Genomic DNA, 24,489 nt, shown 5'->3' with positions numbered 1-24,489 from the left:
ACCCCTCTCCCTCCCTCCCTCCCACCTCCCTTTCTCTCTCCAGTGCTGCTGTTATAACTCACTTTCTAAGGACTAATGACAGTGGCAGGCCTGCCTTGTGTTTATCTTTACTTTATGAAAGTCATTTATGACACGAGGAGTCACTATGGGTCCTCTCTCTCAGTGGAAATAATGGCCATGAATGGCATCTGCACTCGCCTCCATAAAAACAACATACCATGTGTGTGTGTGTGTGTGTGTGTGTGTGTGTGTGTGTGTGTGTGTGTGTGTGTGTGTGTGTGTGTGTGTGTGTGTGTGTGCGCACGCATGTCTGTGCGTGTGTTTCTCAGTGTAATGATTTATGTGTGTAACATCCTCCCTCCCTCTCTCCTAGGTGGGAGGTGACAGCGTGGACTCGTTGCTCTGCGTCGTGTGGGGTGGGCATCCAGACCAGGAGTGTGTTCTGCATGCGTGTGCTCTCCGTAGAGCAGCAGGATAGTGTGAGTGTGTCAGAGAACGAGTGCAGGGAGTTCAAGCCGTCCATCCTTCAACCCTGCAACCAGGTGGACTGCCCTCCAGCATGGGAGACTGAGCCCTGGCAGGAGGTATTAAGGAGAGGCCGTGGTGTGTGTGTGTGTGTGTGTGTGTGTGTGTGTGTGTGTGTGTGTGTGTGTGTGTGTGTGTGTGTGTGTGTGTGTGTGTGTGTGTGTGTGTGTGTGTGTGTGTGTTGTGTGTGTGTGTGTGTGTGTGTGTGTGTGTGTGTTTGTGTGTGTGTGTTAGGTATACGTTTTAGGCATCAAAGTTTATTACGGATGGATAGATGGATAGATGGATAGATGGATAGATGGATAGATGGATGGGTTGATCAAAGCATTTGCTTTGTCCACATTTCTTAGAAGCCCTTTGCTACATTCTCTCTCTATGTCTCTCTGTCGCTGTCATCTCTCTGTCTCTCTGTCTCTGTTATCTCTCTGTCTCTCTGTCTCTCTCTCTCTCTGTCTCACAGTGCTCCCTCTCCTGTGGCGGGGGTAGCCAGGTACGTAAGGTGTTCTGTAAACAGCTGTTGTCTACGGGGGCCTACTGGACACTGGGGGACACAGCATGCCCAGGGGCCAAACCGGCCCCTCATAGGACCTGCTCCAAGACGGACTGTCTGCCCTACATGGCCGGGGGAGAGTGGGGGAAGGTGAGTGGGGATGTGGGAGGGAGGAGAGAGAGGGAGGAGAGAGACTGAAGGAGAGTAGGAGAAGATTAATGGAGGGATGGGGAGGGAGGAGAGAGGGATGAAGGGAGAGTAGGAGAATGTGAGTAGAGAGGTTGCAGGGGGATGAAGAGAGATGGATGCAGGCAGAGTGGGGGAGGTGAGTGGAGGGAGGGAAGGAGGGGTAGTGTCAGGACCTGTAAGAGGGACGGTGAAAGGAGGAGGGCAATTCCATTTTGATTACACAAAGTTGTAAACAAACAAAATGCATTATAAATGTGTGTGTTGCAGTGCTCTGTGTCCTGTGGTCTGGGAATCCAACGTCGGGAGCCAGTGTGTCGGAGGCTGACCTCAGCTGGACAGGAGGTGATGCTGGCGAGGAGGCTCTGCAACGGCCTCTCCTCTCCACCCCTGGTCAGGACCTGCCGAATGATCACCTGCCCTAGTGAGTACACACACACACACACTCATACACAACACATACACAAACACACACACACACACTTGCACACACTCATACAAACTCATACACACTCATACACACACACACTCTCATACACAACACATACACAAACACACACACACCCCACATTCACACACATACAACCACACACATACACACACACTTCCCATGTCTGCATGTCTGGGGGAAAATGTCTTGTGTTGTTCCATCTGATGTCAGCGCTCCGTGAAGCTCAACTCTACAGAGATGAGACCAGATTAGAGATTCTGAAAGCATACAGTCTCTGCATCCCAAATGGCACCCTGTTCTCTCAAAATGTGTGTACTATATAGGGAATATGGTGCCATTGGGTCCTGGTCAAAAGTAGTGCACTTGGAAATAGGGTGCCATTTGGGACGTATTTACTGTGAACATGCTATGGGTGAGTAGGAGTCTTAAATATGTACACTTGAAAGTGATCCAAAGTAGTATAGAGAATAGGGTACCATTTGTGATCCAGCCTCTGTGACCATACTGTACCTAAGTATACAGTCTTCGATATCTATATGTCTGGAAAGTGATTATCCATGAGAATAAAGACACAGGAACATGTTCCGTCCTTCAAAATGACTGTTCTTTATCAGGCCATCGACAGCTCCAGTTCTCACTTTGAATGTTTACATTTGAACCAACTAATCAAAAAATGTATATATATATATATATATATATATATATATATATATATATATATATATATACAGTATATATATCTACCTACAGTATATACATGTTATCTATGCCAACGTACAAACAGTACACCATTACTGACCGCAATCTACACACACACACACACACACACACACACACACACACACACACACACACACACACACACACACACACACACACACACACACACACACACACACACACACACACTGTAAGCCAACTACTGTTCAGTGCAGCCAAGCGTACTTCCAGAATGAAGAGAACATCTGAAAAGCATACAGAAGTAAGGTCAATGGTTGTTCACTGAGTGTGTGTGAGTTCACACTGTAAAGGAAATAGTCCACTCTCCTACGGTGTGTGTGTGTCCCAAAGTGTTCACTGAGTGTGTGTGAGTTCACACTGTAAAGGAAATAGTCCACTCTCCTACGGTGTGTGTGTGTCCCAAAGTGTTCACTGTGTGCCTGATAGCTACCATCTCTCTGAACAGCCTCAACAGAGAGAGGACATACAATACATGATTGAGTGCCTCGCAAATGTCACAGCTACTCCTTAAAGGAAGTGTGTGTGTGCGTGTTTGAGAAACTGTCCTACCCAGCTGCTGCTTACGAGGGTCAGAGTGGGTTCATGGCGGGTGTGTGTGTGTGTGTGTATGTGATGAGCGCGCATGCCCGTGCCTCTGTGCATGAACTTTCAACATGTCAGTATACTACATCTATAGATTCACAATAGGGTAGTGTGTATACTACATCTATAGATTCACAATAGGGTAGTGTATATGTAACAGTTTAACTTTAGTCCGTCCCCTCGCCCTGACCCGGGTGCGAACCAGGGACCCTCTGCACACATAGACAACTGACACCCACGAAGCATCGTTAGCCATCGCTCCACAAAAGCCACGGCCCTTGCAGAGCAAGGGGAACCACTACTTCAGGGTCTCAAAGCGAGTGACGTCACCGATTGAAACGCTATTAGCGCGCACCACCGCTAACTAGCTAGCCATTTCACATCGGTTACACTCACCCCCCTTTGACCTCCTCCTTTTCCGCAGCAACCAGTCATCCGGGTCACGGCACCAATGTAACAGTTTAACTTTAGTCCGTCCCCTCGCCCCGACCCGGGCGCGAACCAGGGACCCTCTGCACACATCAACAACAGTCACCCACGAAGCATCGTTACCCATCGCTCCACAAAAGCCGCAGCCCTTGCAGAGCAAGGGGAACCACTACTTCAAGGTCTCAGAGCAAGTGACGTCACCGATTGAAAGGCTATTAGCGCGCGCCACCGCTAACTAGCTAGCCATTTCACATCCGTTACATATACTACACCTATAGATTCACAATAGGGTAGTGTGTATACTACACCTATATATTCATAATAGGGTAGTGTGTATACTACACCTATAGATTCACAATAGGGTAGTGTGTACTACACCTATAGATTCACAATAGGGTAGTGTGTATACTACACTTATAGATTCACAATAGAGTAGTGTGTATACTACACCTATAAATTCACAATAGGGTAGTGTGTATACTACATCTATAGATTCACAATAGTGTAGTGTGTATACTACACCTATAGATTCACAATAGGGTAGTGTGTATACTACACCTATAGATTCACAATAGGGTAGTGTGTATACTACATCTATAGATTCACAATAGTGTAGTGTGTATACTACACCTATAGATTCACAATAGTGTAGTGTGTATACTACACCTATAGATTCACAATAGGGTAGTGTGTATACTGTGTTTTGTGTTTGGAGATATTAGATCGATTGACTTCACCCTAACCGAAGGATTGACTCTCCCCTGCTGTCATGCTAGCCTCAGACTGTGTCCCAAACAGCACCTTATTCCAAAAACAGTGCATTACTTTTTATCAGGTCCCATAGGGCTCTGGTCAGTACTGCACTATATAGGGATTAGGGTGCCATTTGGGATGAGGCCTCAGAGTCTCAAGCACAAGGTCATGTTGCCTCATCCAACTAGCCCAGACCTTATCTCATTCCCTGTTATCAAAGCTAATGATATCAAATCCACAGGATTAACTTGACCCAGATATACAGGGAGGGTGCTTCCCAAATGGCAACCTATTTGCCATATAGTACACTACTTTGGAGCAGAGTCCACATTGCCTCAGTCTAAGTATGACCATACAGGCTCTGGTCACTACATAGGGAATAGGGTGCCATTTGGTACGCTTACAGAGAGGGAGTTAGAGGGAGGGTCCGCATGCATTGCCTCACAGTCTAAGTATGACCATCGGTCAGTACGAGACAGAAATTACAGCGATTGAACTGTACTGCTCTTTCGTGAGAGCTTGGTTTTAAGTCCAGCTGATTCCAGACAGAACAGGGTGGAAGATCTTGTTCTCTACTGATTGACTATTTTCTCATTTTAAGATCACTTTATTAGATCACTTCATTAGATCACTTCATTAGATCACTTTATTAGATCACAAGGTCCAACCGAAATGTGACTTCTGCTTTTAACCCCTCCAAAGACATAAATACACCCAGGTTTTGGAGAGGTGTGGGGAGCTGCCACACTGGGCGCCCCGGGGAGCTGTTGTTATGGGGGGTTAAGTGCCTTGCTCAAGGGCACAACGACAGACAATGGCATCTAGGATTTAATACCAGCCACCCTCCGGTTGCCAGCTCACTTCCCGATAGATTTTTCCTGTCAGACCCAGGATTTGAACTGGCAACCATCCGGTTGCTGAGTTTCCTCTTTAACCGCTAGGCTAACTGCCGCCCAAATTATGGTAATGATAATGTAGAATCATTATTCCAAATCAAATCATTATCATAATGTCAGATATAATGTAGGTTTTATTTATAATATTTTGTGTTAGTTATAAAGTTGTTTTATCCTTGAGTAAATGACAATGGTTTAATTCACTGTAAGAGGTTGACCACTGTTATGTTCTCTCTTTCTCTCTCTCTCTGTCTATCTCTCTGTCTCTCTCTCTCTCTCTATCTCTCTGTCTATCTCTCTGTCTATCTCTCTGTCTATCTCTCTGTCTATCTCTCTGTCTCTCTCTCTCTCTGTCTCTCTGTCTCTATCGCTCTCTGTCTCTCGTTCTCTGTCTCTCGTTCTCTGTCTCGCTCTCTGTCTCTCTCTCTCTGTCTATCGCTCTCTGTCTCTCTCTCTGTCTCTCTCTCTCTGTCTATCTCTCTGTCTCTCTCTCTCTGTCTCTCTGTCTCTCTCTCTCTCTCTCTATCTCTCTGTCTCTCTCTCTCTGTCTCTCTCTCTCTGTCTCTCTCTCTCTGTCTCTCTCTCTGTGTCTCTGTCTCTCTCTCTGTCTCTCTCTCTCTGTCTCTCCCTCTGTCTCTCTGTCTCTGTCTCTCTCTCTCCTTCTCTCCCTCTGTCTCTCTGTCTCTGTCTCTCTCTATCTCTCTCTGTCTCTCTCTCTGTCTCTCTCTCCCTCTCTCTGTCTGTCTCTCTCTCTCTCTCTGTCTCTCTCTCTGTCTCTCTGTCTCTATCTCCCTGTCTCTGTCTCTATCTCCCTGTCTCTGTCTCTATCTCCCTGTCTCTATCTCTCTGTCTCTATCTCTGTCTATCTCCCTGTCTCTATCTCCCTGTCTCTATCTCCCTGTCTCTCTCCCTGTGTCTCTCTCTCCTTGTGTCTCTCTCTCTGTCGCTCTCTGTCTCTATCTCTCTGTCTCTCTCTCTGTCTCTATCTCTATCTCTCTGTCTCCCTCACTCTCTCTCTCTCTCCCTCCCTTCCTCTTTCCCTCCATCCATCCTTCCCTTCAGAGCATAAGACAGAGATGAAACCCAGACAGCTTGTGAAGGAAGCATCCAGAATCAACCAGCAGCCCACAATGGAGACAGGGAAGGAAGCATCAAAGGAAACAATCAAGGAGCCAGTAAAGCGTTGTCCGTTGATTCTAGGCTTGAGTCGTATCTACATCCAGACCCGGCAGGAGAAACGCCTCCACCTGACCATCGGCGGGCGTGCTTACCTCCTACCAAAAACCTCCCTGATCATCAAATGCCCTGTCCGGCGCTTCCAGGTTGGATCCTTTCCTCATGGTCTTTATTGTTGTAATGGATGAGAACATATGCCATGGCTGGGGTTTCCAGGTTGGATCCTTTCCTCATGGTCTTTATGGTTGTAATGGATGAGAACATATGCCATGGCTGGGGTTTCCAGGTTGGATCCTTTCCTCATGGTCTTTATGGTTGTAATGGATGAGAACATATACCATGGCTGGGGTTTCCAGGTTGGATCCTTTCCTCATGGTCTTTATTGTTGTAATGGATGAGAACATATGCCATGGCTGGGGTTTCCAGGTTGGATCCTTTCCTCATGGTCTTTATTGTTGTAATGGATGAGAACATATACCATGGCTGGGGTTTCCAGGTTGGATCCTTTCCTCATGGTCTTTATTGTTGTAATGGATGAGAACATATGCCATGGCTGGGGTTTCCAGGTTGGATCCTTTCCTCATGGTCTTTATGGTTGTAATGGATGACAACATATGCCATGGCTGGGGTTTCCAACTATGACTGGACATGTTTATCATTTAAAATCACATTTCATTTTGTAGATTCATTCTGGCAATAGACAAATCTCCCTGAACAGCTGTTCTGCTCAGCTTGTCAGGAGGTAAAGGCCATTCCAGGACTCCAGTCTAAATTGAGAGGTTGGCCTCCTTAGCTCTTATTTTTGCCTTGTGTTTTGCCTTGTATGTTGCATCTAGAAATCCTACATCCGTTGGGAGAAGGATGGCCGCCCCCTGCCCAGCTGCAAGCGTCTGGGCGTCACCAAATCTGGTTCTCTAAAGATCCACAGCCTAGGAGTCGTGGACAGTGGGGTGTACGTGTGTATCGCCGGCCCCGCCTCAGACACATTCACCCTTAAACTGATTGGCAGCGACAGCAGACTGATCGACCGACCGGTTGAAAACGAATCAGACCCCGAACCTGGCCTAGACCTGACCAGGATTCAACCGCGATTCAACCCTCAGGACTGGGACCCCCAGGGTCTTCCTCACTGCCTCCCGTTTACCCCCAGCCTCAAAGGTCCCAGTCTGTCTCTGCTGCCCGGTGGTGTGGAGGCCTCGGTGCTGCAGGTGCAGGCGGGCGCCTCCGTGCTGCAGCCCTGGAGCCTGGAGGAGAGGGTGAGGAACGTGAGTCTGCAGGCGGAGATGGGAGAGATCAGCCAGGAACAGGCTTCTCAGATCATCTACACCCTCATCACAGAGATGTCTGGAGTACAACATGCCTCCACAGAGCAGTGGAAAGAGACCAAGGAGGAGACGGGGAACCCAAAAGGTAACGTTTTGTTACGATAGAAAATAATCCAATACAATAGAATACAACTTTTTCCCTCCAAGGATGTCACCGTACCAGAATGAAAAACACCACAGTTCCCCAGGCACACCATGCTGTACATTGACACATATAGGACAGAAACACTCACATTCATTCATAATGAATCTGCAAGTGTCTGAGAAGTTTTTTTGCATAATATAATATACAGTATTACATAACTTTTTTGTATAATAGTTATGTAATGTATGCAGTTACCATGTCGTTTCTAAGCAAACACCAGGTAGTTAGCGGGCTGTAGAATAAAGTTTAATGCTAGTTTTCACTCAGAGGGCTCTATTCTCGGGCCGGCGTTAAGGCAGCACTAGTGTCAAACGCACGTTAGTTTGCAATTTTATAATGGAAATTCTGGCACACTGGTATTTTCCAGCCCTAACGCCATGTTTGGCAATTTACCTTTCTTATGTCAGCTCACTTGTGCTCAGATGGGCGGGTGGAAATTGAGGCGTGTCCTTAAAAACATGATCCAAAGTGCTAATTTCAGGCAGTGCTGGTAGGGATATTTAAGACTGGTTTCAGCAGTAACGCAGATGGTTATGACATGACTTTTGACAGCAGAAATGCAGCCTATCCAGCCGTGACGCACACTGCCCATATGAACATGGAACAAGAGTAGCCTGATGTGCTTTTGGAGTCTGAATACTTCCTATTTAGAAACATTAAAAACATGTGTTTTTTCCCATTTCGTTGTATTTGGTTAAAAACCAAGATTAACCTCCTCCTCTCAATTTAGCCTTTTTTTTTGTCTGCCAAATGCAATCGTGAATCTTAATCACCAAAGCTTTATTAAAATGTAAAGTTTGAGAGGAGTAAAACAGTGAGCTGACATTCCCTTTTTATCTCTGCATTGTAGGCAGCCCACATTATTTTAGCACGCAGGTCACGTTTTGAACGTACGTAAAAAACCCTCCATGATGTAGAACCCAAGACCTCCCTTAGGCCTACTATAACGAAGGCTGGTTCAACAGAAATGCCTGTCTGTTTTATCCTGATGGTTTAATGATATCATTACATTCTACATGTATTTATTGTTGTTGTTGTTTAAAAAAAAACGTATTGCTTGTTTTTCGTTACATTTTGTTACAACCAAACAAATTAGAATGATTCACCTTCCTGGTTCTATGGTGAGAACGTTGGTTGTACGCTTGTAATGCAACTTCTGGAGATGTGTGAATGTGATCTTATCTGTTGGATGGTTCCGATTATGCTCGTTAAACCTAGGCCTATTTGGGAGCAGAATAACGCTGAGTGGACATTCTCCCTTTATTTATATTGGATTTTAGTCCAGCTACTGTGAAAAGTTTGGATGTGTGTATAACCCTCCATAGTTTGCGTTGTTTTAATATGATATGGCCACAGGGAGACATTATGGTGCCTGTAAGTGTTACATAACCTATTTAAAACAAGTTGTTGTTTGGTTTTGTTTAGAATTATGAATGATCTTTTTAGGCCTCATCAATAATGAATTTAATCTAGCTTATTGGCAATGTTTTTCGTGTCCGTGCTCAGCCATAATGCAATTTACTGTAGGTCATGCAATTACTGAGAACAATGTGGACTACAAATGGGTTCAAGTTAACCTATTTAGGAAAGATTGGATAGATAGGTCTACATTTTGTTAATTCGTTTCTGTAAGCCATTTAACAAACTATAACGGACTAACATTGGCATTTGAGTTGATTCCAAGGCAATACATAACAAACCGTGAATACACAATCTGAAGAAACCACATATGTGACCGACCGGTTTGATTCGGTCTTATGTAGCAAAATTTGAAATTGTGTTTTTTACATTGGATAAAAGTAGAGACTCAGAGCTAGAAAATGGTATATCATACACTGCATTTTGAGGAACAATGGGAAAGTAATTCTGCTTTGAAAGTTGTTAAACTTGTAACCTCACTTTTGAGAAAATGGCCCTTGAATGATTTGGTAAACCTACTGGAGAGCTCTTTGTCTACACCCATTCAGCATCGTTCAGACCCTCTTAAGCCTTAGCCCCACTCATCTCTTTAAGGATTCACATGTGAGGCCATGTACTAAACAACCAAAGATCAAGACTAAATAAAGGCTGGTTTATATTACGTGTTTCAACAGTTGTCGCAGTGACATCATGTACATTCTATTGCCGTCTGACAAATTTGTCGTCGTCGTTAGGAAAAAGAATACACACAAAAACTACAGGCTGCATGACGTCAGCAGCCCGGTTTGTCCAAAATAGCATAACTAGTGTATTTTAACATCAATAAACCCACCCGTTTAAAAATAAATGTAGTATATATCAATCTAGCAAACGAGGCAACTAAAAGCAACTTTCTAAACAATGTTTTGGTTCGTTTCTAGTTTGTTAGCTAACTAGCTAATGTTAAGTTATCTGGCTAGCCAGTTCAAATAATGACCAATAATATACAGTAGCTGACAACTTCTTCACTTTAGTTCATTTGTCTTTATTATTACTGGAAAATAAACTCACAACAAGATCATTATTTACAAGTTAATGGCGAGCCAATTACTGAAAATAGCTTACGGTTGTAAGTGTGACGAAGTCAGTCGGCATTTTCTCTCATCTCGTTGGCCTAACGTTATATGCTAATTTGACTTTGGTGCAGGTCAAGTTCTTCACATTACCGTCTCTGGTAAACACATACCATATCAAATAAAATCTATGTTTATTTGTCACATGCACAGAATACAGAAGGTGTAGTGAAATGGTTACTTGGATAGTGGAGTCTTTTCTTTAGACATGTAGCTAGCTAGCTAGCTAAACAATGATCCATAATCCCAACTCATAACATTACTACCCTTCATGAATCTGCAGGTAGCTAACCAACCAGGTTCAATGTTAGTTAGCTAGCTAACATTAGGCTATAACTAACAATGCAAATGGCTCTGAGAAATGAATAATATTACTCCACAGATCATACACATAACATTAGCTAGTGAGTCAGCCAGGTAATGTTACTTAGCTAGCTAACAGTACTCTTTAACTTGAAATGAAAAGGACTTAGAAATGTATAATATCTGTAAATGTAGCTAGCTAGACTATTTTACCCGTATACATGGATGCACGCTTCTTATCATGTTTCAGATAAGACCCAGATGCAGACTGTGTCAAAGTAACAATGTTTATTGCAACAACAGGGGCAAAAGTACAGCACAGCAGGCAGGTTCAGGGTCAGGTCAGGCAGAGGTCAGTAATCCAGAGTAGTGGGGCAAAGGTACAGGACGGCAGGCAGGCTCAGGGTCAGGTCAGGCAGAAGTCGGTAATCCAGAGTAGTGCCGCAAAGGTACAGGACGTCAGGCAGGCTCAGGGTCAGGTCAGGTAGAGGTCGGTAATCCAGAGTAGTGGGGCAAAGGTACAGGACGGCAGGCAGGGTCAGGGCAGGCAGAAGGGTCAAAGCCAGGAAAAACTAGAAAACCGAAACTTGGACTAGACAGGAGCAAGGGGAAAACCACTGGTAGGTTTGAACGAACAAAACGAACTGGCAACAGACAAACAGAGAACACAGGTATAAATACACAGGGGATAATGGGGAAGATGGGCGACACCTGGAGGGGGGTGGAGACAAGCACAGACCGGTGAAACAGATAAGGGCGTGACACTTCTCCCTCTCTGTCACGGATGCCATGGTTGCCCTTAGTTTGAAGATGTAATCTGGAGACAGGTGTTTTATACAACAACAGCCTTCTGTTGTATAAAACACCTGTCTTCAGATTACATCTGTGTTCTCTTTTTGACTTGCTCTGCATTTTTGCAATCAAATGCCTGAATTTTCTCCATCTCCTTAGTTATCATGCTCTAATTCCACCGGGCATTCTACTAATTTCAAGACTTGGTCCTCCAGAAAGTGGAGGGCAACACTTTTGCAGTTCTACTACGTGATATCTTTCATATAAGCCATGTTAGAAAGGATTACCTACATATGCTGACCAGCTTATGTTATAGACAGAAGTTTGCTACATGGCAGACCAATCCGAACTCATCTCTCGGCATGTCCAGCCCATCCATTATCTCAGCCAATCATGGCTATGAAGGTTCCTGGCTCATGAAGGTTCCTGGCTTTTTCCGTGGCTAAACCAACTAGTCTCGTAATTTAACAATTGTATTCGTATTTACAGATGGCATGCAAGTGTGTTTTTAAGACATATGAACGTTTACATGTTCCAAATGGCATTTCTGGCCAAAAACTGATTTAGATTTTTTTTTAAAGTTTGCATTCAAATGCCTCTCCTGTGAAGTAGTGATGTGTGACATATGCCTAGTTTCCTGAAATGAGTCACATATTTTGCCATGGAGCACATTCTGATTGGCCAGTGAGGGGCCAAGCCTCGAGACACCCACAACTTGTTTATTCATCGAAACCCAGCCCCTTTCGCGCCAATGCCAACAAGTGTGCCGAGAATTGTGATAGTGAAAATAGCAGAACTATTTCTGACACACCCCTGAACCTATAGCACTAGCGCCTGCGTTTAGATGGACCATTCTGTTAGGTTTGTTCAAATAGAGGCCAGATTGTCAGGGCAGTAAAGGAATACAAGAAACAGGATTGCGTATTCAGATGAAACATTTGCAGGCGCTATATGGTGTTAGAGTTACATTTAAAAAGTGGGTATTCATAGGACAGATACTTTCATAGCTAAATAAAAAAGACAAGTTATTCATTTATGTTCAGTTTATATGCAGGAATGAAACCCACAACTCATCTATGACATTACTAGTGCATCAAATGTGTTTTTATCAAGGTTGAGGGTCAATTCCTTTTAAATTCAGTCAATTCCTTTTCAATTCAGGAAGAAAAACATAAAATTCTAATTCCAAATGTTCCTCATAGAGCATCGAGATGTGGAATTTCAGTTTACTTCCTGAAACGAATGAATGGGAATGGAACTGACCCCTACTGTAGTTATTATTTCATCTGCAACATACAATGTGATACGATCTCATATCTCAATAGACCGGACACCAAACTCGTCAGAGTGGTCGGCTAGTAGCTTCAGGAGACCAGTGATCATCCGACTGAGGCAGAACCCCCTGATGACCTTCCAGAGGAGTCTGAACATCAGTGTTGGCCAGACAGCCTTCCTGACCAACGCCACGCGGCAGTTGTACCTGCTCTGCCCCACAGAGGGCATCCCGCAACCCCAAATCACCTGGACCAAGGACGGAGTAGAGCTGCAACTAACTGACAGGTAACACATACAGTAATACACAAATACACACACACACACACACACACACACACACACACACACACACACACACACACACACACACACACACACACACTCACACACACACACACACACACACACACACACACACACACACACACACACACACACACACATACACACACATAAATAAGACATGCCCATTAGCTTTATGTTATCCTCCATTCTCACTCCTCTTTCCATAATATAGTGCAGCAGCCCTCTGAACTATGTGGGGTATAGCTCAGGCCTGCTGGGCTTGGCTTGGCTTTGCCCTGGAGAGAATACTGATTGTAGCTATGCAGGATCCCTGTGAGAAGCTATGGAAACTGTTACTCATATATCAGAGAAAGGAGAAAGGACTCGGAGCCCGCTGTGAATGTTCTGTGTTCCGAGTCCGCCTCAGATCATGGTGTGAAATTTACAATTTCACCTTCCGGACCCTGTTGCTAAGTCTCACTCCTCGTCCTCAAGTCTTCCTCCTCCTCCTCAAGTCTTCCTCCTCCTCCCCCTCTTCAAATCTTCCTCCCTACTCATATCTTCTTCCTCCTTTTCCCCATACTCATCTTCCTCTTCCTCACATCTTGTATATCACCCTTCCTCCTCCTCTTCCTCACATCTTGTGTATCTCCCTCCTCCTCTTCCTCACATATTGTATATTCCCCTCCTCCTCTTCCTCCTACTCTCCTCATGGATCTCCCATGGAGCTGGAGCAGCACTCACTGTTTTACAGGGTCAGCTCAGAACTTGGCTGGAGAAGGGCGAGAGTGTAGAGAAAGGGGATAGAGAGGTGAGAGAGGGAGAGGAAAGGGAAGGGAAGAAAACGGCTAGAGAGAGGGAAGAGAGGTGAAGGAGAGGGGAAAACAGAAGAGAAGAGAAGGAAAGAGGAGAGAGGGGAAGGAAAGATGAGAGAGGGGAAGGAAAGAGGAGAGAGAAGGAAAGGACAGAGGAGAGAGAGGGGAAGGAGAGAGAGGGGAAGGAAAGAGGAGAGAGAGGGGAAGGAAAGAGGAGAGAGAGGGGAGGGAAAGAGGAGAGAGAAGGAAAGGAGAGGAAAGAGAAGGGAAGGAGAGGGAAGGCAGCATAACATTGGAAAGAGAGGGGCGGAAAGGTGAAAAAGAAAAAAAAGTGAAAGGGTAATGGGAAAGGGGAGGGGAAAATGGATGGTTGATTGACATTCACAGGGCCCAGGACTGAGGCGTGAAGCTGTGTGTTCTCCCAGTTCTGTGTGAGTGTGGAGACGGTTGCCCTTCACTTGCTCTTATCAAAGTGATGTGGTCTTGGAACCAACGTGTTGTGATAGCAGGCAGCGGGACCGCCTGTTGTGTACTGTAACCCGTTTGACCTCTCTAAAGACTTGGATAGATTTGAAGTGGAAATTCAGTAACTCTTACAAGACAATGGAAATTGCTATAATTAAAACCAATGTGTTTCGGCCTTTAGCCTTCATCAGGGTTTTTCAACAGATTTGCCAGGCCTCATGTTCATTCAATGAGGGGAAAGACGTTTGTTTTAGGTTGCTTACCTGCTTTTTAAAACTGTACTAGAGAAATAAAAAGAATATGTTTTATGTTTGATGTGTATGTATGCCAGTGTGGAGCCAAAGGCACATTTCCACATTTGGACTTGGTGCCCTGAATGATGGCATGCCATGGCAGTCTTTCCTTCATAGAAGCTGCTAAGCCCGACCTGACACCAGTCTCACCAGATGTTATCCATAATGTCTCCTTTGGTCTTCTGGGAGGTCTTAGTCCATTACATGAGGGGACCCACAGTATAAATGTACTGGCAGCCAGCTCAGGATGTCTGTGAGAATGTCCAGCAAATCTCAGCCTTCTGACCTTTATCTGGAAAATCCGAACAATTAAGTTGTTTGTGGTCCAAATGTCATCATGTGATCCTGATTGGTCAGACTTTGGTTGGACCATGCTATTTAGTCTCATATTCTCACATGTTATGCATATACTGAACATATGTGTTCAAGTCACTTTGGATAAAAGCGTATGCTAAACGACTGTACAGTATTATATCATCCTGTCCTATCCTGTCTACTGGCATGTCTACTGTATATATTCTACTGCATGTGTTTAGCAGGTTTTACATGATAGGTACAGTACTGGCCGTAGGACCGTTGCTAGCCACAATTCTATTTTTCCAGGGATGTGGTCTGAGAGAGTACATTTTCCATGCTCTAATGGTTTATACGTTCCCCTCTAGATCCACTGACTCCATGTTATAAAGTAGAAAATCATTTTTTCCCCATTTACTACATATAGCAGAGTAAGTCTGATACTTGGATTATCTAAATAAAAGGTCAGACAATATGTTAGGCACAGATCTAGGATCAGCGTACCCTCCCTTAAGCCTCACCTAAACCATAATGGGGGGACAAACAAAACTGATCTTGGATCAATGTCAAGGGGGCAACTACATTCTACTACAGAGTAGAAAGACCTACGTTTTGAGGTTTCACCCCGTAATGGTTATGGTTAGGCTTCGGGAAGGGTAAACTGATCCTAGATCTGTGCATAAGGGTAACTTCTAGCCTGTGAGTGGTGGCCAAGCATCAGTTTGATGAAGTGGGATGTGGGTGGGAGTAGCTCTGTGTACATTCCCACATGGTCTAAATGGGATCTAACAGAGAGCTTATAGCCCCATAGAGATCCATAAACCACTGCATGGCTTTAGCAGCCCCCAGCCTCCCCTAGCCACACACCCATATACACAAACCCTGTTGTCTGTCCCCAGACCCAGATCCTGCCTCTCTCCCCCAGCCCATAACCCCAGACCCAGATCCTGCCTCTCTCCTCCAGCCCATAACCCCAGACCCTGCCTCTCTCCCCCAGCCCATAACCCCAGACCCAGACCCTGCCTCTCTCCCCCAGCCCATAACCCCAGACACAGATCCTGCCTCTCTCCCCCAGCCCATAACCCCAGACCCAGACCCTGCCCTTTCCCCCAGACCCAGATCCTGCCTCTCTCCCCCAGCCCATAACCCCAGACCCTGCCCTTTCCCCCAGACCCATATCCTGCCTCTCTCCCCCAGCCCATAACCCCAGACACAGATCCTGCCTCTCTCCTCCAGCCCATAACCCCAGACACAGATCCTGCCTCTCTCCCCCAGCCCATAACCCCAGACCCAGACCCTGCCCTTTCCCCCAGACCCAGATCCTGCCTCTCTCCCCCAGCCCATAACCCCAGACCCCGCCCTTTCCCCCAGACCCATATCCTGCCTCTCTCCCCCAGCCCATAACCCCAGACACAGATCCTGCCTCTCTCCTCCAGCCCATAACCCCAGACACAGATCCTGCCTCTCTCCCCCAGCCCATAACCCCAGACCCAGACCCTGCCCTTTCCCCCAGACCCAGATCCTGCCTCTCTCCTCCAGCCCATAACCCCAGACACAGATCCTGCCTCTCTCCCCCAGCCCATAACCCCAGACACAGATCCTGCCTCTCTCCCCCAGCCCATAACCCCAGACCCAGACCCTGCCCTTTCCCCCAGACCAGACCCTGCCCCAGCCACAGTCCCTGTGTTTCCAATCCCAGCCCTTGCCCTCTCCCCACAGCAACACTCCATATAAACAGTCCCTGTCCACTTCCCCCAGCCCCTCTCCCCCATGCCCGTTTACCCCAGTCTCAAAGGAAGTAGACCCAGCCCCTCTCCCCCATGCCCGTTTACCCCAGTCTCAAAGGAAGTAGACCCAGCCCCTCTCCCCCATGCCCGTTTACCCCAGTCTCAAAGGAAGTAGACCCAGCCCCTCTCCCCCATGCCCGTTTACCCCAGTCTCAAAGGAAGTAGACCCAGCCCCTCTCCCCCATGCCCGTTTACCCCAGTCTCAAAGGAAGTAGACTTCATGAGTCCAAAAACAGTATCTCCCTCTCTCCAGTCCCCACAAGCTGTTTTGACCCAAGCTTTCCCTGCATGGTGGTTCCGGTAATCTCTTAAATCTGTTATTGGAGTGTTTGAACCTGGGCCAATATTCATAGTGCCTCCATGCAGAAGTGCTGATCTAAGATCAGGTCTTCCCTGTCCATTAAATTATATTCCTTATGATCTAAAATGCTAAACTGAATCTCGATCAGCACTCCTACTGTGAGATGCTTTATGAATACGGCCCAGGAATCAAGTAGACATTGTGTTGCTCCTCTGTCCTGGATTGGTGGTGTTTGTTCCAGAGCCAAGGGAAGCTCAGGCAGACTTATTGGCCTTGAGGAATAGTTGAGCTGGAGAGGAAGGACAGCTCAGAGCATGGGAAGAGGACCAGTCCCTTCAGAGAGGACAAAAAGAGACTGGACTGTCCAGAGAGGGAGTTCAGGGTTTATGAGGCCCTCTTACCGAGATAGTGTGTGTGTCTGTGTGTGTCTGTCTGTGTGTGTGTCTGTGTGTTTGTCTGTGCCTGTGTGTGTGTCTGTCTGTCTGCGTGCAAGTGTGTATGTGCTTTTGTCTGCCAATCAAATGAGCAGGTCTGTGCATGTATGCAAGCAAGGACACGTGTGTGTGCGTTCGCGTGTGTTCGAGACTTTAAAACACATACAAAACACGCCAATCATAACAATCTCCCACTAATCACACAGATCAACATCTCACTGAAACATGACCTAGGCATCACAAATGGCACTCTATTCCCTTTGTAGTGCACCACTTTTGACCAGGGCCCATAGGGTAATAGAGTGCCATTTGGGATGCGTGCATTAACTCAGTGAAAATATGAAAGAGAGGTTCATCATCATTAAAGGAAATTAGATCTTTAATCGGCTGATTCATTTGATTAGACTAGATCAGGACTTTACGTTTATTCTGATTTCATGCACTAATAGCATCTGCACACACACACACACACACAGACAGACAATGCACACACGCTGTAGGGATACAGTTCTAGACTCTGGTCATGTGACTGCTGAGAGATTATACAGTAGGTATACAGTTCTAGACTCTGGTCATGTGACTGCTGAGAGATCATACAGTAGGGATACAGTTCTAGACTCTGGTCATGTGACTGCTGAGAGATCATACAGTAGGTATACAGTTCTAGACTCTGGTCATGTGACTGCTGAGAGATTATACAGTAGGTATACAGTTCTAGACTCTGGTCATGTGACTGCTGAGAGATCATACAGTAGGTATACAGTTCTAGACTCTGGTCATGTGACTGCTGAGAGATCATACAGTAGGGATACAGTTCTAGACTCTGGTCATGTGACTGCTGAGAGATCATACAGTAGGAAAACAGTTCTAGACTCTGGTCATGTGACTGCTGAGAGATCATACAGTAGGGATACAGTTCTAGACTCTGGTCATGTGACTGCTGAGAGATCATACAGTAGGGATACAGTTCTAGACTCTGGTCATGTGACTGCTGAGAGATTATACAGTAGGTATACAGTTCTAGACTCTGGTCATGTGACTGCTGAGAGATCCTACAGTAGGTATACAGTTCTAGACTCTGGTCATGTGACTGCTGAGAGATTATACAGTAGGTATACAGTTCTAGACTCTGGCTTTGTGGATGAGATGGTAATCATGAGACAGCCCTACCACAAAGGTCAAGAATAGGGAATTATTTAAAACAAACTTGTATTGCCACGCTTTCTGTAGTGTTTCAGTGAATTATGATGTATGACATGTTAACATGAATTGTGATGTATAACATGTTAACATGAATTGTGATGTATGACATGTTATTAACATGTATTGATATGTTAACATGAATTATGATGTATGACATGTTAACATGAATTGTGATGTATAACATGTTAACATGAATTATGATGTATGACACGTTAACATGAATTCTGATGTATGACATGTTAACATGAATTATGATGTATGACACGTTAACATGAATTCTGATGTATGACATGTTAACATGAATTATGATGTATGACACGTTAACATGAATTATGATGTATGACACGTTAACATGAATTATGATGTATGACACGTTGACATGAATTAGGATATATTACATGTTAACATGAATTATGATATATTACATGTTAACATGAATTCTGATGTATGACATGTTAACATGAATTATGATGTATGACATGTTAACATGAATTATGATATATTACATGTTAACCTGAATTCTGATGTATGACATGTTAACATGAATTATGATGTATGACATGTTAACATGAATTATGATGTATGACATGTTAACATGAATTATGATATATTACATGTTAACCTGAATTCTGATGTATGACATGTTAACATGAATTATGATGTATGACATGTTAACATGAATTATGATGTATGACACGTTAACATGAATTAGGATATATTACACGTTAACATGAATTAGGATGTATGACACGTTGACATGAATTAGGATATATTACATGTTAACATGAATTAGGATGTATGACATGTTAACATGAATTAGGATATATTACATGTTAACATGAATTCTTACATATATAACATGTACACTATCTTTTTTATATTACACATTATGTGTATAATCATAATCATAATCATTAATAATCATTGTTCCAAGATGGCATAGCAGTTCAGACGTCTTTTTTGTCCTCGTATTGTCGTGTCCTGTATACATATATATTTACACCTTTCTTCGCATATCTTTATATATTTTATTATCCAAGAACTCAACTACAAAAGCTTTCCTGCAACCCGCCTCACCAATTACAAAAAAAAGTATTATTTACCTCAAATCTGAAAATCCACAGTGGTAGCTAGCCAGAGGCTAACCAGAAGCCGGCCGAAACTAGCCAGAAGCTAGCCGGAAGCTACCCAGAAGCTAACTAGAAGCTAGCCAGTAGCTGATCTGAAGCTGCCCAGAAGTTAGCCGGTTTGCTGGCTAGCGTTGGAGTTTCAGCTGCCCACGTTTTGTGGTCTTCAGCTATTCCTTTAGCTCGATAATCTATCGGCACTTTTGTGCAACGCGACTCGGACCGGAGCATACCGGGCCTATTTTTCTCAGTGTCCCCGGATTTCAGCCGCAGGCTCTGGACGTTTGCACCTTGATTTCGCAGCTAGCTAGCTGCAAACCGTGTGACTATTGGCTTACGTCGATCCCGGAGCAAACTTAAATTATTCCGAAGCTAGCCAGCTGAGGAGTTCCATCAGCCATTCCTGGGCTACAGTCACCTATCCGGACCAGTTTTTTTGTTGTTGTTGTTGTTGTTGCTGCAGATGCGGAGCCCCATCGGGCCTTCACGACTGACTGCCGACATTATCTGCCCGAGGGAGTTATCCAACTGGCACCTCCGTCGCAACGTTACCTGAACGCTCATCTGGGGCCCGCTAATCGTTAGCTGTCTTATCGGCTGCTATCTGAATAAGTATATCGGACAATTTTTCTTGGGTCACTATATCTATTTTGCCAATTGGATTGATCCCCTCTACTACACGGAACCCCACTAATCTACCGACGGAAACGCACGAGGTGTCTAAAAAAAAAATAGACTTCCATCCTATGCTATCTTGCTACCGATAGCCATCTACCCGGCCAGCTGTCTGGATCGCCGTGACCCCAACCAACCTCTACTCACTGGACCCTTATGATCACTCGATTAAGCATGCCTCTCCTTAATGTAAATATGCCTTGTCCATTGCTGTTCTGTTTAGTGTTTATTGGCTTATTTCACTGTAGAGCCTCTAGCCCTGTTCACTATACCATATCCAACCTTTCAGTTCCACCACCCACATATGCGATGACATCACCTGGTTTCAATGATGTTTCTAGAGACAATATCTCTCTCATCATCACTCAATACCTAGGTTTACCTCCACTGTATTCACATCCTGCCATACCTTTGTCTGTACATTATTCCTTGAAGCTATTTTATCGCCCCCAGAAACTTCCTTTTACTCTCTGTTCTAGACGTTCTAGACGACCAATTCTCATAGCTTTTAGCCGTACCCTTATCCTACTCCTCCTCTGTTCCTCTGGTGATGTAGAGGTGAACCCAGGCCCTGCAGTACCTAGCTCCACTCCTATTCCCCAGGCGCTCTCTTTTGATGACTTCTGTAACCGTAATAGCCTTGGTTTCATGCATGTTAACATTAGAAGCCTCCTCCCTAAGTTTGTTTTGTTCACTGCTTTAGCACACTCTGCCAACCCGGATGTTTTAGCCGTGTCTGAATCCTGGCTTAGGAAGACCACCAAAAATTCTGACATTTTCATCCCTAATTACAACATTTTCAGACAAGATAGAACGGCCAAAGGGGGCGGTGTTGCAATCTACTGCAAAGATTGCCTGCAGAGTTCTGTTTTACTATCCAGGTCTGTTCCCAAACAATTTGAACTTCTACTTTTAAAAATCCACCTCTCTAAAAACAAGTCTCTCACCGTTGCCGCCTGCTATAGACCACCCTCTGCCCCCAGCTGTGCTCTGGACACCATATGTGAACTGATTGCCCCCCATCTATCTTCAGAGCTCGTGCTGCTAGGCGACCTAAATTGGAACATGCTTAACACCCCAGCCATCCTACAATCTAAGCTTGATGCCCTCAATCTCACACAAATGATCAATGAACCTACCAGGTACCACCCCAATTCCGTAAACACGGGTACCCTCATAGATATCATCCTAACCAACATGCCCTCCAAATACACCTCTGCTGTTTTCAACCAAGATCTCAGCGATCACTGCCTCATTGCCTGCATCCGTAATGGGTCAGCGGTCAAACGACCTCCACTCATCACTGTCAAACGCTCCCTGAAACACTTCAGCGAGCAGGCCTTTCTAATCGACCTGGCCGAGGTATCCTGGAAGGATATTGATCTTATCCCGTCAGTAGAGGATGCCTGGATATTTTTTTTAAATGCCTTCCTCACCATCTTGAATAAGCATGCCCCATTCAAGAAATTTAGAACCAGGAACAGATATAGCCCTTGGTTCTCTCCTGACCTGACTGCCCTTAACCAACAGAAAAACATCCTATGGCGTTCTGCATTAGCATCGAACAGCCCCCGTGATATGCAACTTTTCAGGGAAGCTAGGAACCAATATACACAGGCAGTTAGAAAAGCCAAGGCTAGCTTTTTCAAGCAGAAATTTGCTTCCTGCAACACAAACTCAAAAAAGTTCTGGGACACTGTAAAGTCCATGGAGAATAAGAACACCTCCTCCCAGCTTCCAACTGCACTGAAGATAGGAAACACTGTCACCACCGACAAATCCACTATAATTGAGAATTTCAATAAGCATTTTTCTACGGCTGGTCATGCTTTCCACCTGGCTACCCCTACTCCGGTCAACAGCACTGCACCCCCCACAGCAACTCGCCCAAGCCTTCCCCATTTCTCTTTCTCCCAAATACAGTCAGCTGATGTTCTGAAAGAGCTGCAAAATCTGGACCCTTACAAATCAGCCGGGCTAGATAATCTGGACCCTTTCTTTCTAAAACTATCTGCTGAAATTGTTGCCACCCCTATTACTATCCTTTTCAACCTCTCTTTTGTGTCGTCTGAGATTCCCAAAGATTGGAAAGCAGCTGCGGTTGTCCCCCTCTTCAAAGGGGGGGACACTCTTGACCCAAACAGCTACAGACCCATATCTATCCTACCCTGCCTTTCTAAGGTCTTCGAAAGCCAAATTAACAAACAGATTACCGACCATTTCGAATCCCACCATACCTTCTCCGCTATGCAATCTGGTTTCAGAGCTGGTCATGGGTGCACCTCAGCCACGCTCAAGGTCATAAACGATATCTTAACCGCCATCGATAGGAAACAATACTGTGCAGCCGTATTCATTGACCTGGCCAAGGCTTTTGACTCTGTCAATCACCACATCCTCATCGGCAGACTCGACAGCCTTGGTTTCTCTAATGATTGCCTCGCCTGGTTCACCAACTACTTCTCTGATCGAGTTCAGTGTGTCAAATCGGAGGGACTGTTGTCCGGGCCTCTGGCAGTCTCTATGGGGGTGCCACAGGGTTCAATTCTTGGACCGACTCTCTTCTCTGTATACATCAATGATGTCGCTCTTGCTGCTGGTGAGTCTCTGATCCACCTCTACGCAGACGACACTATTCTGTATACTTCTGGCCCTTCTTTTGACACTGTGTTAACAACCCTCCAGGCGAGCTTCAATGCCATACAACTCTCCTTCCGTGGCCTCCAATTGCTCTTAAATACAAGTAAAACTAAATGCATGCTCTTCAACCGATCGCTGCCTGCACCTGCCCGCCTATCCAACATCACTACTCTAGACGGCTTTGACTTAGAATATGTGGACAACTACAAATACCTAGGTGTCTGGTTAGACTGTAAACTCTCCTTCCAGACTCACATCAAACATCTCCAATCCAAAGTTAAATCTAGAATTGGCTTCCTATTCCGCAACAAAGCATCCTTCACTCATGCTGCCAAACATACCCTTGTAAAACTGACCATCCTACCAATCCTCGACTTCGGTGATGTCATTTACAAAATAGCCTCCAATACCCTACTCAATAAATTGGATGCAGTCTATCACAGTGCCATCCGTTTTGTCACCAAAGCCCCTTACACTACCCACCACTGCGACCTGTACACTCTCGTTGGCTGGCCCTCGCTTCATACTCGTCGCCAAACCCACTGGCTCCAGGTCATCTACAAGACCCTGCTAGGTAAAGTCCCCCCTTATCTCAGCTCGCTGGTCACCATAGCAGCACCTACCTGTGGCACGCGCTCCAGCAGGTATATCTCTCTGGTCACCCCCAAAACCAATTCTTCCTTTGGCCGCCTCTCCTTCCAGTTCTCTGCTGCCAATGACTGGAACGAACTACAAAAATCTCTGAAATTGGAAACACTTATCTCCCTCACTAGCTTTAAGCACCAGCTGTCAGAGCAGCTCATAGATTACTGCACCTGTACATAGCCCATCTATAATTTAGCCCAAACAACTACCTCTTTACCTACTGTATTCATTTATTTATTTTTGCTCCTTTGCACCCCATTATTTCTATCTCTACTTTGCACTTTCTTCCACTGCAAACCAACCATTCCAGTGTTTTTTTTACTTGCTATATTGTATTTACTTCGCCACCATGGCCTTTTTATATTTTTATTTATTTTTATATATATTTTGTTTGCCTTCACCTCCCTTATCTCACCTCACTTGCTCACATTGTATATAGACTTATTTTTTCACTGTATTATTGACTGTATGTTTGTTCTACTCCATGTGTAACTATGTGTTGTTGTATGTATCGAACTGCTTTGCTTTATCTTGGCCAGGTCGCAATTGTAAATGAGAACGTGTTCTCAATTTGCCTACCTGGTTAAATAAAGGTGAAATAAAAATAAAGTAAATAAATAAATAATCAATTTCCATACAATCAATTTCCTGCACACCAAAAAAGTGTATAGTATTTTATTGTATCATATAGTGATGACTGTGGTTGAGATACATGTCTTGTGTTCCTTTGCTGCTGCAGGGTACACTGGGATATCTCTGGCGGACTGCATATCTCTAGTCCTGGGTCGGGGGACAGAGGAGTGTACAGGTGTACAGCCTCAAACACCCACGGTTCAGCCTCAGAGACTACACAGCTGCTGTTAGCTGGTGAGTACCCAGTCAACTAGGTTATATATGGGAGGCAAGTAGCCTAGCAGTTAGAGCG

At 45.0% G+C, this 24,489-nt stretch overlaps 1 protein-coding gene across 1 annotated transcript in view; it reads left to right on the top strand.

The window, feature by feature from the left end:
• Window positions 1-24,489, top strand: part of LOC120024764 (ADAMTS-like protein 1) — an 88,022-nt gene that overhangs the window by 35,411 nt on the left and 28,122 nt on the right. The window contains exons 9-15 of the mRNA XM_038969050.1: window positions 374-584; window positions 986-1,165; window positions 1,472-1,625; window positions 6,116-6,375; window positions 7,066-7,639; window positions 12,651-12,885; window positions 24,304-24,431. Coding sequence (XP_038824978.1) covers window positions 374-584; window positions 986-1,165; window positions 1,472-1,625; window positions 6,116-6,375; window positions 7,066-7,639; window positions 12,651-12,885; window positions 24,304-24,431 — 1,742 coding nt within the window. The remainder of the gene's footprint in view (window positions 1-373; window positions 585-985; window positions 1,166-1,471; window positions 1,626-6,115; window positions 6,376-7,065; window positions 7,640-12,650; window positions 12,886-24,303; window positions 24,432-24,489) is intronic.

Source organism: Salvelinus namaycush, chromosome 30 (genome assembly GCF_016432855.1).
Source record: "Salvelinus namaycush isolate Seneca chromosome 30, SaNama_1.0, whole genome shotgun sequence".
NCBI classification, from domain to species: Eukaryota; Metazoa; Chordata; class Actinopteri; order Salmoniformes; family Salmonidae; genus Salvelinus; species Salvelinus namaycush.
This window is presented reverse-complemented; position numbering and strand designations above follow the sequence as displayed.